At 41.7% G+C, this 12,652-nt stretch overlaps 1 protein-coding gene across 3 annotated transcripts in view; it reads left to right on the top strand.

Annotated features, from left to right (window-relative positions):
- The window catches only part of SLC35A3 (solute carrier family 35 member A3), a 90,817-nt gene extending 79,318 nt beyond the window's left edge, over window positions 1-11,499 (top strand). For all 3 annotated transcript variants that reach the window (XM_089671509.1, XM_089671507.1, XM_089671508.1), the window contains 4 exons: window positions 1,020-1,191; window positions 5,541-5,659; window positions 6,701-6,834; window positions 10,853-11,499. In XM_089671509.1, the coding sequence (XP_089527635.1) occupies window positions 1,020-1,191; window positions 5,541-5,659; window positions 6,701-6,834; window positions 10,853-10,943 (516 nt within the window). In that variant the 3' untranslated portion in view covers window positions 10,944-11,499. The remainder of the gene's footprint in view (window positions 1-1,019; window positions 1,192-5,540; window positions 5,660-6,700; window positions 6,835-10,852) is intronic.
- Window positions 11,500-12,652: the final 1,153 nt, after the last annotated feature.

Below are 12,652 nucleotides of genomic sequence, written 5' to 3'. Positions count from 1 at the left end.
ACAGCTGAGAAGCTAATTGTCCCATTACTTTTGGTCCCTTAACAAGTGGGAGGCACATATGCAAACTGTTGTAATTCCTACACCGTTCACCTGATTTGGATGTAAATACTCTCAAATTAAAGCTGACAGTCTGCAGTTAAAGCACATCTTATTCGTTTAATTTCAAATCCATTGTGGTGGTGTATAGAGCCAAAAATGTTAGAAGTTACTTTCATATCATATGGGGCAGCACAGTGGCTAAATGGTTAGCACTTCCGCCTGGCAGTACTAGGGTCGTTGGCTCGGATCCCAGCTACGGCACCACCTGCCTGGAGTTTGCATGTTCCCCCTTTGCCTGCGTGGGTTTCCTCTGGGTTCTCCGGTTTCCTCCCACACTCCAAAGACATGCTGGTAGGTGAATTGGTTCCTGTCTAAATTGGCCCTAGTATGTGTATGTATGAATGTGAGTTAGGGACCTTAGATTGTACACCCCTTGAGGGTTAGGGACTGATGTGAATGTACAATATATATGTAAAGCGCTGCGTAAATTGACGGCGCTATATAAGTACCTGAAATAAATAACGGACAGCTCTTAAAGCTTCTCTAAACCCAAAAAACAGAGTTAATATTTTTCAACTTCCCAATCCTTTGATAATATAGTTGCTATGTAGAAACCTGAATACTAAATTTTAACTGACTACAAATGTGCATGTGTATTAATGAAAGATTTACATTTTCACACTATTTAGCTTTACTTAACTTTGAATAAGTCTGACTCTTCAGCCTGAAAATTGATGGTACCTATCACCCGTTCCTCTTTTCTATAGGTATATGTTATTAATTATGCTCACAGTCGGGAGAGGATGTGTGAGGTCAGGCAGCTGACAGGGCAGCAACTGTCAAACTTAGAGTTCAAATTCAACCCATATTTATTTGCAATACACACCATCTGTCACATATGATGTATGATACGTTGAAATAATTTATTGTAGAAATAATCCTATTAAAGGTATTTCCTTTCTGTGATTTTTCTTTTTCAGTGGCCAGCAGATGCCCCTAGTTCTCCTTCAAAAGAAGTATCTGTGGGTTCACGGTTTGTTGGGCTTATGGCTGTCCTCACTGCTTGCTTTTCAAGCGGGTTTGCTGGTGTCTACTTCGAAAAGATCCTTAAGGAGACTAAGCAGTCAGTGTGGATTAGGAATATACAGCTTGGTAAGTTCTCAGCAAATTTGAATGTTAAATATACACACAGACATGTACAACTACCTACACACACCCAGCTTTCAGCTATAATAGGGTTGTTGCTGGAGACAGTTCTGATCAGACAGTATGTATTCTGTATTGCTTAAACCTTTTGCTGCCAGAGCAATTTTTGAGTGTGGGGGGGGGGGTTGCACATATGTTTAAAAAAAATAATTTTAGGCCTGAAGATTAAGTAGAACGTCCAAAACATTATATATTTTTCTGAGAGCAGATATACCCTGAGGAATAAAATGGTGGCAGTTTACATTTTTTATGTTGCACAATATTAGCAGAATGGTTTATCAAGCGCAAAATGTAAGCAAGAAATACCCTTAATTTAATTTTAGGGTGCACAAATGCAATATATTACTCAATTTATTGGTGAAAATAAAAAATGAGGTTTGCCCAAGTAAATACCCAATTTGTCAAGACTTAAAATTGTGTGAACCTGTGAAGCGGCAACAAGCTTCCATAGGCGATGCTTTGAAAGCCTGTACAGGTCATCAGTTAGAGGTAACTATAAATAATGGGGGCAAATGTTCCCGGGGTGTGTGGAAGCGATTGGGCAGTTGTACAGCCAGCTGATCGCTTCCATCTTAGAGCTGACAGTCGGCTTGTCAGATTTGCACTCGTTAGAAGGTGGGAGTGTGTGCAACTCCCCCCCCCCCCTCCTTTTCCCGCTGTTGATGTATTACATATCAGTTGCAGTAGAAGGATTAAAGGGCAGACTCCATATAAACAGGGAGTTGTAGCTTAATAGGAATGTTTTCTAGTAATGTATTTATAAGAGTAATCAGTAGTGTAAGAGAAACAATATTATAGATTATATAATGAAAGTCTATGAATCGTCCAGGTTTCCCCATGTCTTCTGTTCTGAGATACTCTAGATTACCAGATGATGTTACAGATTGGGTGTCAGGTGGCTCAATATGCCCCTGTATAGACAGCCAGTACTTGATAGAAAAGGGTAACAAAAGTGATATTGTGTAAAGCCGCTATTTGCAGGGCAGATGGGATGATGTAAAAAGCCCAGTAGCTGATACTTTTTCGGTAATTTGTGATTAGACACCTTTACCTTTTGATACACTCTTGGGAACTAAAGTGGGTATAAAGGTTCATTTAATAACAACATCATACTTACCTGCTCTGTGCAAGGGTTTTGCACACAGCAGCCCTGATCCTCCTCCTTCTCGAGTTCCCCACGGGTGCTTCTGGCCCCTCCCCCCACTGAGTGCCCCCAGAACAAGCTGCTTGCTCTGTGTGCATTCATGTGTACTCACTCCCGAGCCGCCTCTGTGTGTCTATGGGACTCCGCTCCCTTCTCACTGGCTGTGATTGACAGCAACGGGAGCCAATGGCAAGGAAAGACCCGGGAGAGCCTCCGCTCTCATGCACATTGCTGAATCGGGATTGGGCTCAGGTAAGTATTAGTGGGCGCTACAGGGGAAGCTGAAGGTAAAAAACCTTTAGCCTTAACAACCACTTTAACTTGGCTGCCTGAGCCAGCATAATAGTGCAGGAAACTGGAGCAAGTCCTGTGAGCCACATTAACAAAACTACTAGAACTGTTTAGATCAGCAATGGGCAAACTACAGCCCGCGGGCCGTATACGGCCCGGCGGACCTTTTAATCCGGCCCACGGAGCTAGGCTCCCGCTAGGCTCCTCTCACAGTCCGCCCTGAAGACCGGTGTAGCATGAAAATCTGTCTCCTATGAGGATCTGTCCCCCTCGACGTATCTGCGCATGTGCCGGAGATCGCCGATCGGCTGCTAATGCCTGAAACTGGCACATGCGCAGATACGTCGAGGGGGACAGATCCTCATAGGAGACAGATTTTCATGCTACACCGCAACGGCGCGGGAACACGGCGAGAGGAACGCACGGAGCAAAGGTAAGTGAATTGACACAGGGGGGACTTGGGGACTTAATATGGGGGATGAATTAATATGGGGGATGAATTACTATAGGGGGGATGAATTACTATATGGGGGATGAATTTAACATGGGGGATGAATTACTATGGGGGATGAATTACTATATGGGGGATGAATTACTATATGGGGGATGAATTACTATATGGGGGATGAATTACTATATGGGGGATGAATTACTATGCTTACTATGGGGGAATATTACTATACTTACTATGGATGACACATACACATCATTCATCTACTCTTGGTCCGGCCCCCGGGTCCAATATATGAACCCATTGCAGCCCTCAAGTCAAAAATTTTGCCCACCCCTGGTTTAGATCTATCTGCGTCACCTTTGCCAGTTTCTCTTTCAGAGTGTAATAGAAACTATTGTTGCAGTCTTATATGTATCTTTCAGTTGTGTACTCAGCTTGTGATTGATCTGCCCTCATTCAAGTGGTCTGTAAATCATTCTTGACTGTATGAAAGAAGGAGGTAAATACAGTAAAGCGATAACCCAAAACTAAAAAGGAAATATGCTGCTGCCTACATATCATTTGATATGGTGGCTGCATTTTTTTCTTTGTTTAGGCTTTTCCTTTAAATTTCACCTGGTGATCTGGCCAGTAACACACCTTCTGTATAAGAGCCCCTACTGTGGGTGAAGAAGCAACTGAGACATTTCTGGACAGCATTGTTATTAGTCTGGGGGGGGGGGGTTGAAATGTACTAGCAGATTTAAATACTGTACAATGACAAACTGAAGCCAAACTCCAGCTAACACTTTATAAGCAGTTACAGCATGGTTTCTCAAACAGAGCTCCATGGAACTCTATGGTTTCTCTAGAGGTTCCTTGAGCAATGAGCAGTTTCTGCTGCTCAGATAAGTTCCCACTGATGTCATTGATCTTTTTAGCTATCTATAAGGGGGTCATTTTTTCCAATGACCACAAGTGTAAGGAGCATTCCTCCAAATGACCATTGTACTAATGTATCTTGAGTTGTAGATACAGCAGTTTTTCACAGGGGTTCCCGGGGACTGGAAGTTATTTCGAGGGTTTTCTCTGTGTTGAAAAGGTTAACCACTTGGTAACCACGCTATAGCCGAATGATGGCTACAGCGCGGTTACCCAGTTCTGAGAGGGCATCCTATGATGACCTCCAGGAACATGCCCTCCTGTGCGCCCCCATGGGCACGCACCTGGTGACCTCCGGTCATGAGGTAAAAGGTCAATCACAGAGGCCTTTTACCATGTGATCAGCTGTGTCTAATGGCACATCAGATCAGAGTAAATACAGTTGCTGGTTATCGGAAACACTTTCCTCACGCTGTCATAGTGTGAGGAAAGTACTGCTCATAACCGGTAGCTGTCACAGAGCAGATAGGCACTGATCATCAGTGCCTATCAGTGCCTATCAGTGCCCATCAGTGCTGCCTCATCAGCACACATCAGTGAAGGAGAAAAAGTACCTGTTTGCAAAATTTTATAATAGAAACAAAAAAGAAGTTTAGTTTTTTCAAATTTTTTGCTCTTATTTTGTTTATAGTTCAAAAATAAAACACCTAGTGGTGATTAAATACCACCAAAAGAAAGCTCTGTTTGTGTGAAAAAAATGATAAAAATTTAATATGGGTACAGTGTTGCATAACCGCGCAATTGTCATTCAAAGTGCGATAGCACTGAAAGCTGAAAATTGGCCTGGGCAGGAAGGGGGTATAAGTGCCCAGTATGCACGTGGTTAAGAAAGGCTGAGTTACATTAACAGTTTTATTCCTTTTGGTATAAATGATTTTACATAAATAAAATCTGACCATTATAAGCACCTCTGTCAATGTTAAATGGTTTGTCACAAGCTTCCTAACTGCTACATCTGAAGGACAGCCTGTTCTGTTCAAAAATAATAGACTTGCTAGCTGGATCACTTGGTGAATATAAAAGAAAGAAAGCCTTGGTAAAAGAAAATGAATGCAGTCATCAGATCTTAGAAGTGGTATGCTACAATACAGTAAATGTTTGCTTTTGGGTTTAATACTGCTGTAGGCCTCACTCACACTAACTCCCCACACTCTGCCACAAAACGCTCCTAAATATCTGTGTGTGCATGAACACATAGAATAACATGCAGTGGGGTTTAGTGGCAGTAAACAAACCCCTGACGCCCCTAGGAGCATCTGTAAAAACGTCCAGTGTGCATGACGCCTTAATATGCGATTGGATGCTGTCATGGGAACAGTGCGTTCTCCATGCTACTGCCTCCCTGAGTTTTGAGTGGGTGTCAGTGATTGATGGCCTTTGAGTAGCATAAGCACAATATGAAAAACATTTGTAGTTAGTTTCTTTGTTAGATCAACTGAATTGCTTTATAATTTCTGAATGTTATGTTTGCCTCCTTTTTTATAGGTTTCTTTGGTGGGATATTTGGTCTGATGGGAGTATTTATTTATGATGGTGATCGTGTTTCAAAGGAAGGCTTCTTTCAGGGCTACAATAACTTGACCTGGACAGTTGTAGCCCTTCAGGTAGTAGATCACACGTCTGCTTCCTTTTATCATAGTAAACATCCAGCTATGTCACAGATCAGTGTACAGTGTATAAAACAGCAAATCCTCTTGGTGCAAATGTATATCCATGATTGACAATACACCAGAATACCCTAGTGACCAATCAAATTTCAGATTACTGCAGTAATAAATCATCAGTAGCTATGAAGTTCTCCACTTTCTATACTGTACCTTCTCATTGCTCCTTTCCATCCCTCCTTGAAATGGCCATTGTGTTAAACAGGACTATTCATTCTCAGTGCTCTGTGAATGAATGACACGGCCCCACCCACACAGCTGCGCCAATTTTAAAAGTGACAGCGACTGTGAGGGAGAACAGCTACTAGAAATCCTATCTTTTTGTAACTTCTTGTGTAGTGAACTGAAATCTCATACAAAGTTATCAACTTTTCAAGCTATCTTTTGTGATGTAATGGAGTTTTGGAGAGGGAGAGGTGTTTGTGGTCCAGATCAGCATCCTAGGGTGACATCTCTGCTCCATTGAATACAGTATAGTGAGTGAGAATTGTCACATTAGGACAGGAAGTGTGTTACAGGCAGGATTGCCAGGTAAAGATAAAGCGGGGGGGGAAAAAAAGGATCAATACAGCCACCCCATCTAAGGATTGGTAAGCTGCACTATATCACATCTTTGGTTTGGGGCTTAAACACACTTTAGGCCTTATACCCACAGAGCTTAAACCTAAACACTCATAAAGGCTAGACACATCTGGCATTTGAGCGTTAATGCATTCTATTGGCCAGAATATGAGTTTGTTCTGGCCACTGGAATGCATTAATGCTGAAACACTAGATGCGCCTAAATGCATTGTGCAATATGGGGCTTTTTTTTTTTTTTTAAGCACATTTTTCTTGCCAGGAGTTCTTGTATTCAGAGGGGCTTAAACAGACATATGTGTGCAAATGTATATAAGATTTTGTTTAGTCCATGCTCCTAGAGATCCATGGGCCTGATGATATATAAATGTCTTTTTTTTTTTCCCCTCTCCGTTTCTTCAGGCTCTGGGTGGTTTGGTCATTGCTGCTGTTATTAAATATGCTGACAACATCCTGAAGGGTTTTGCCACATCTCTCTCAATCATATTTTCAACACTAATTTCCTACTTTTGGCTTCAGGACTTTGTACCCACAAGGTATGGTCATGGCTGTGTTTTACAAATGTACATTGTGCTCTGCTCTCTTTGGAAATCTAAATAAAATACAATTAAGTTAAAATGAAGAGGAGGAGTGGAAGCATGGAGCAGAAAAACCTGACCATGAGACCTGTCACTTATGTGACCAGCCTCTCTTTCAATCATGGAGTTCTCTCTGCAGCATTCAGCAGCAAGAATGCCATGATTGAAGGAGAAGTCAGTTTCATAATTGTAACAGGTTATGCGGGATATGACACTGTACTGTCCAGCAGATGGCAGTATTTGGTCTCTCTTTTAGGCTTCATTCACACTTCTGCAACTTCAAAATCGTTCTTGATTTTCATTGCAACTTTACAGGTCGACTAGATGGAGCTTTGACGCGACTTTGGATAAGTGAGACTTTGACTTTGACCAAGGATGATTGTTTGTGCTCTACAAAGTTGCACACAAGTCGCATGTATATCATTCAGGTGCAAATTTCATGTGACAGATGACAGTCGGACCAAAGTAGTGCAGAAACTACTTTCAAGTCATTTAGATATGAATGGTACTCATTGGGAAACATATGGTGCAACTTGTCATGCGACTTTGGGGGTCTAAAGTCACATGTCAAATCGCACAAGTGTGAATGGGCTCTTAGGAACCTCAGAATTGTGTAACATCAGTTTTATTGAGCTTTATTACTGTGTATTGTAGGGAAGCCAGTTATGAGAGACATACACTATCTGTTATTGCTGACCTCTTGAAAACACCAATATCCTGCCAGTTTTCTGTTTTCTTTTTTTTACATATTCATGTGATCTGATAAGAATTGCTCAGTTCAGGAATCTAGGAAATTGTGATGTAGGATTCCTGTCATTCTTGGCAGATTGAACAAATCTAAATGCATATATTGAGGGTCAAAACATTTGTAGTTTGCCTATTTTATTAAATATATATTTTATATAGTTGCTACTAGTCAGAATGTTGTAAGTGTATTAAAGTCATGGGATCTACTTTGACATCCAGGCAAATTGCATTTTCAAAAGGCTGTCAGTCATAGCAAAGAGGCCACTCTACGCCAGGTCAATGTTCCTAAAACAAACATTGTTGATATGACATTCTACTTGTGTATGGCCAGATTAAATTATACTGTAACCAAAGGGGAAAACTTTTTTTTTTTAAGCATTGGATAGCATTGAGAGGGATTAGCATTCCTGTCAGTTTTTATTGCTGTCTCTGTTCCTGTTAAGGACAGGAAGTGAATCTCCACAATGGAACACACGGCGACACAAAATCTGACAGGAGTTATAACTAGGGTTGCACCAGTCCCGGTATCTGTGCCGATGCTAAGCATTTGCACGAGTATTGGTACTTGTGCAAATGCTCCAATACCTGAAACCGATATCTTCAGGCTCGGTACTTCAGCTGTCCGTTTTTTTTTTAAAAGCCAGCAAAAACAACAAAACAAAAGTATCGGTACATGTACTCGCTACAAGAAAAAATGGTATTGGTGCATCCCTAGTTAAAACCCTCCCTTGCTCTCTCCAAAATGAAAATAAAGTTTTGCTTATAGTTCTACTTTAAATGTTAATAAACTGTTAAAACTGACTTATTAGAGTGCCGGTGACTTTTTATTGTATGATGTATTTTCAATATGTATTCAGTTCATCCTTCAGAAGGCAGGGATGTCTAAAGTGCATACCATTTAAAGGGTATTGGGGCTCATGCAGACAGTTGCATTGCTCCTTACAGTGTTAAAACAGTATGTATTTTGGTGTCCAAGAGCCCCAGGTGGTGGGTACAGCCACCGAAAGACATGGATTGTATGCCTTTACGCATGCACGCGGAGCACCAGGGGCTAATGGGAAACTTTCGCTGGCCTCATTCGCACCATACGTGCAATAGAACTGATGTAAAAAATTTGCAGATTTCACTAGCAAAAACACAGGTTTACCTTTGTTTTCCTGCACGTTTCAGTGAGTAGTTTTTCTTTTTTTTTTTCAGTGCATGTTTTTTTCTGCACAGATTCACACCATACCCTGTGTCATCACTTCCTCTTCTTTGTGGAGAGTGAAGAGGACACTTTGGACAGTTTATTGCTAGCATTATTGTAGAGCCCCCCTTTGCATCAGAGACCCCCTTTTGCACCAGTCCCACTCATCAGAGCCCCCACATCATCGGCCCCCCCATCATAGTTCCTTCATCAGAGCCCCCCGTCATAGTCCGCTTATCAGATCCACCCAACAGTTCCTTTCTGATCAGTGCGTAAATGAGGTTTTGGGGCTCATTCACATGGATGCTGTGGTTTGTACAGTGTGAATAATTAATTTTTTTTTATGTGGCTGGAGCTGTGTGCAGGCAGCCTATATTACACTATAGGGACACTGTGTTCATAGAGCCGCTGTGTCCCCATAAAGTAACAGGCAGCTCCACCCATTCATTCACACTTTACGGGCCAGAGAACCTGTGTAAATGAGCCCTTAATTTTTTTTATTTAAATATTTATTTGGTATATTTTTTTTTATTATGTACAATTTTTTTTTCACATTGCTTTTGTGGAAATATCTGATGTCTGAACAGACTCCTAATGTCTGCAGAATGAACGAGCAGGAGGCAGTCTGTACAGAAGCTGCTGTTCATTCATAAACTGCAGCATAGTAAATGATGTTTAATATGCTTCAAAAATGAATGAACACAGTGAATGATCAGTGACAATTCATTTCAGGAAAGGAAGGAACCAGCAAATATGACATTTAGTGCGGGGGGGAGGAGGGGGGTGAAGAGGGACATATGCTGGAACTGATCCCTGCAGAAACTGAAAGTCTCCCCGACTTTGTGTGGAGGTTTGCGGAAAACTGAAGACATGCTGCACCACACATCAAACCAGCATTCCAAAAGCATTTATCTTAGTCTCACCACTCCAGAGTCCAGTAGTCTTATTCTTCTTAAGAATGGGCCCTGGGAAATTCTAGGCAGACATTTTTGTGCATGGGCTTTAGGAGAGACTTCCTTCCTGGATGACACTCATGCATGCCAGGCTTTCTACTTCTTTAGCTAACTGCAGTGAACTTGCATGGCGATTTTCATCAACCCTTCTCATCAGAAGACGCTTCTGTCGAGGTGTTAACTTCCGTGGACAACCTGGACGTCTCTGAGAGATGGTTGCAGTTCCATCTTTGTTCAATTTTTGTATCATCTTTGCTAAGTAAAGCTTTGCTGATCTTCTTGTAGCCTTCACCTTACTTGTGTAAAGAAATTATTTTCTTTCTCGGGCCTTGCAACATTTCTCTTCCATGTGGTGCCATTGCTGACAGCATGAAATGGGAAGGGGTTTTCTTTAAGTAACAGCCTTTTATTATTAAACTGTCTGCTGGACACCTGTTTAACAAGAATTCAACTACAGGGGAGTCTAATTATTCATTAATTAGGATTTTGTTGTCTAAAATTTAGCTTTGCTCTTAAGACATTCATTGGGGTGTATTCATTTTTACTACATGATCTTGAATGAATTTGTTAGAAAAAATGCTTATTTGTGTGCAAATTACCAAATCTTGTTTGCAATCAATGGCCCACATTTGTGGGAGTATTTTGTAGGATAGTACCCCACTGAAAATGTGGATTCTGAAAGGAAAGTATAGGTTTCCCAACACATCTGTTTGGGTGTACTCATTTATGCTGAGCACTGTATGTACAGTATATTTTTTTTATGCTGTGATTTTTACCTCTTTTGAAGCTCAGCTGCTAGCAATATCACATCAATGTGCATGAATTATTTGTTAGAAAAAGATAGTTTATTCGGAACCATGAAATGTTTACGATGGTTTTGTCAATTGGTCAGTTTGGTACAGATGTTGGTACTGACAAACGTGCATCTTTTCAAAAGAAGCTTTTATTAGTAGTGTTTACTGTAATGTTGAAGGCTTTTGGCCCTCTTTAACCTGATTTTTTTTTTTCTTATCTAAGGTGATAACACATTCTGATTTTCTTTTGAATAAATTCATTTAACTAAAAATGTTGCCTTTTTGTTTTCTCCTAGTGTGTTCTTCATTGGAGCAGTGTTTGTGATTTCAGCTACATTCTTGTATGGATACGACCCCAAGCCATCTGTGAATGCAAGTAAAGCATGAGGTGAAGGATACAGTTAAAGTATTGTGCTAGAGCGCCTCCTAGTGGCTGCAGAAGGACACTGCTGGATGAGGAGGTCAAACTAAGATATGCTGCTGAGAACTGACTGCAGGACAAAACACTGCTGCTCTTCTTTTTTTTTTTTTTTGAAGGACCTTATATTATTTTATATAAAAGAGGCGCTATATATTTTGTTAATACTTGAATTTCGAGGCATTTTTTTTGTTTTTATTTTTATTTTTTTGCTGCACATCCCTCCTGATCAGGTCTATAAAACTGCATTATCTTCTATGGAGAATGTTTAATCTGTACAAATGGATTTTTAATGTTGTGGTATTTGACCTGAGGTACCTACCTATGTCTGACCTCTATTAATTCAAAGGTGCAGCTTTAAACTAAGAGCCGAATAATGCTTCATGACAATTTTATACTGAAGATACGAATAATGAAGAACATATGATGTGTTTTGTATATAATTGAATGTTTCACTGTCTTTGCAAGTAGGAATGTTCCAGATTGTATAAACTAAAACAAGGGAAATTAAAACATTTTACCAGATTTGGATTCTCATTTTGTGCTTCTTAGTACAGCTGGTCTGGTTATAGTGATGTGATAGACTTAAAGTGACTGTAAAGGCTAAAGATTTTTTTAACTTCATGCATTAAGGTAAAAAGCCTTCTGTGCACTGCTCCTCCCACAGTTCCTACTAATACTCATCTGAGCCCCCTCTTGATCCAGCAATGTGCACGGAAGACTTGGCTGTTCCAGGTCTCTCCCTCCTCATTGGGTAAGACAATCACAGCCAGTGAGCTAATGAGGAGAGAGCTGGGTGATGGGAGTGAGGGCAGGCTTTGCCTCTGTGTCTTGTGGGACGCACAGAGCGGGCCTCAAGAGCGAGCAGGCACCAGTGCTCCCATAGCAGGTGGCCTCCTATAGGGGGAGGAACCAAAAGCGGAGGACCCGAGAAGAGGAGGATAAGGGCTGCTCTGTACAAGACCATTGCATAGGGCAGGTAAGTATAAAATGTTTATTTTTTTTTTAAATTATGCTTTAATATCACTTTTAAGCTCAACTCCAGGCAGTTGGACTGCACCCGCACTGTCAGGGAATCAGAAGATCGCCGCGGCGAGTGAATCTGCACATGTGTAGAATCCTGACAAAACATACAGGCAGGCAGGCACTAGGACCCAGGCGCGCCTGTCACCAACGACGGCATCGGGCAAACACTAGGACCCAGGAGCGCCTGTCAGGAGTTGGATGGGCTATTTAAACCCGGCTCTTGCAATGCTCAATTTCTGTATGGTCTTATCTGTGTTCCTGAGAGTAGATTGTTTGTTGCCGACCCTGCCTGACCCTGATTTGCTGTCCGTCTCCTGTTCTGATCCCTGAATTTGTCTGACCATTCTCCTGCTTAACCCTGCACGTTCTGATCTCCTGTTGATGAACCTGGCTTGTGACCTGTTTATCCCTCTGCCTGCTGATTCTGTACTACACCGCCACCACTGTTACCGACCCGGCCTGCCCGACGCTGCTCTAGTTACCTCCTCACATCAGACTCTTACCCGCTATACACCTTCTACGGTGCCTCTACCACAGCTGGGTGAACCCAGGGGCCACGACCTGGTCTCGGCCTGCTCCAAGTCCATCCCCACCATCAGGGGCCCTGGTGAACAAGCAGGTCGGAGCTTAGATTCCGCGCCTTGGGGGATTC

The sequence above is a fragment of the Staurois parvus genome, unplaced genomic scaffold (genome assembly GCF_062004578.1).
Source record: "Staurois parvus isolate SC_StPar_1 unplaced genomic scaffold, SC_StPar_1.0 ptg000106l, whole genome shotgun sequence".
In the NCBI taxonomy this organism is placed as follows: Eukaryota; Metazoa; Chordata; class Amphibia; order Anura; family Ranidae; genus Staurois; species Staurois parvus.
Note: the sequence above shows the minus strand (reverse complement) of the source record. Positions and strands in the feature narration are given on the sequence as shown.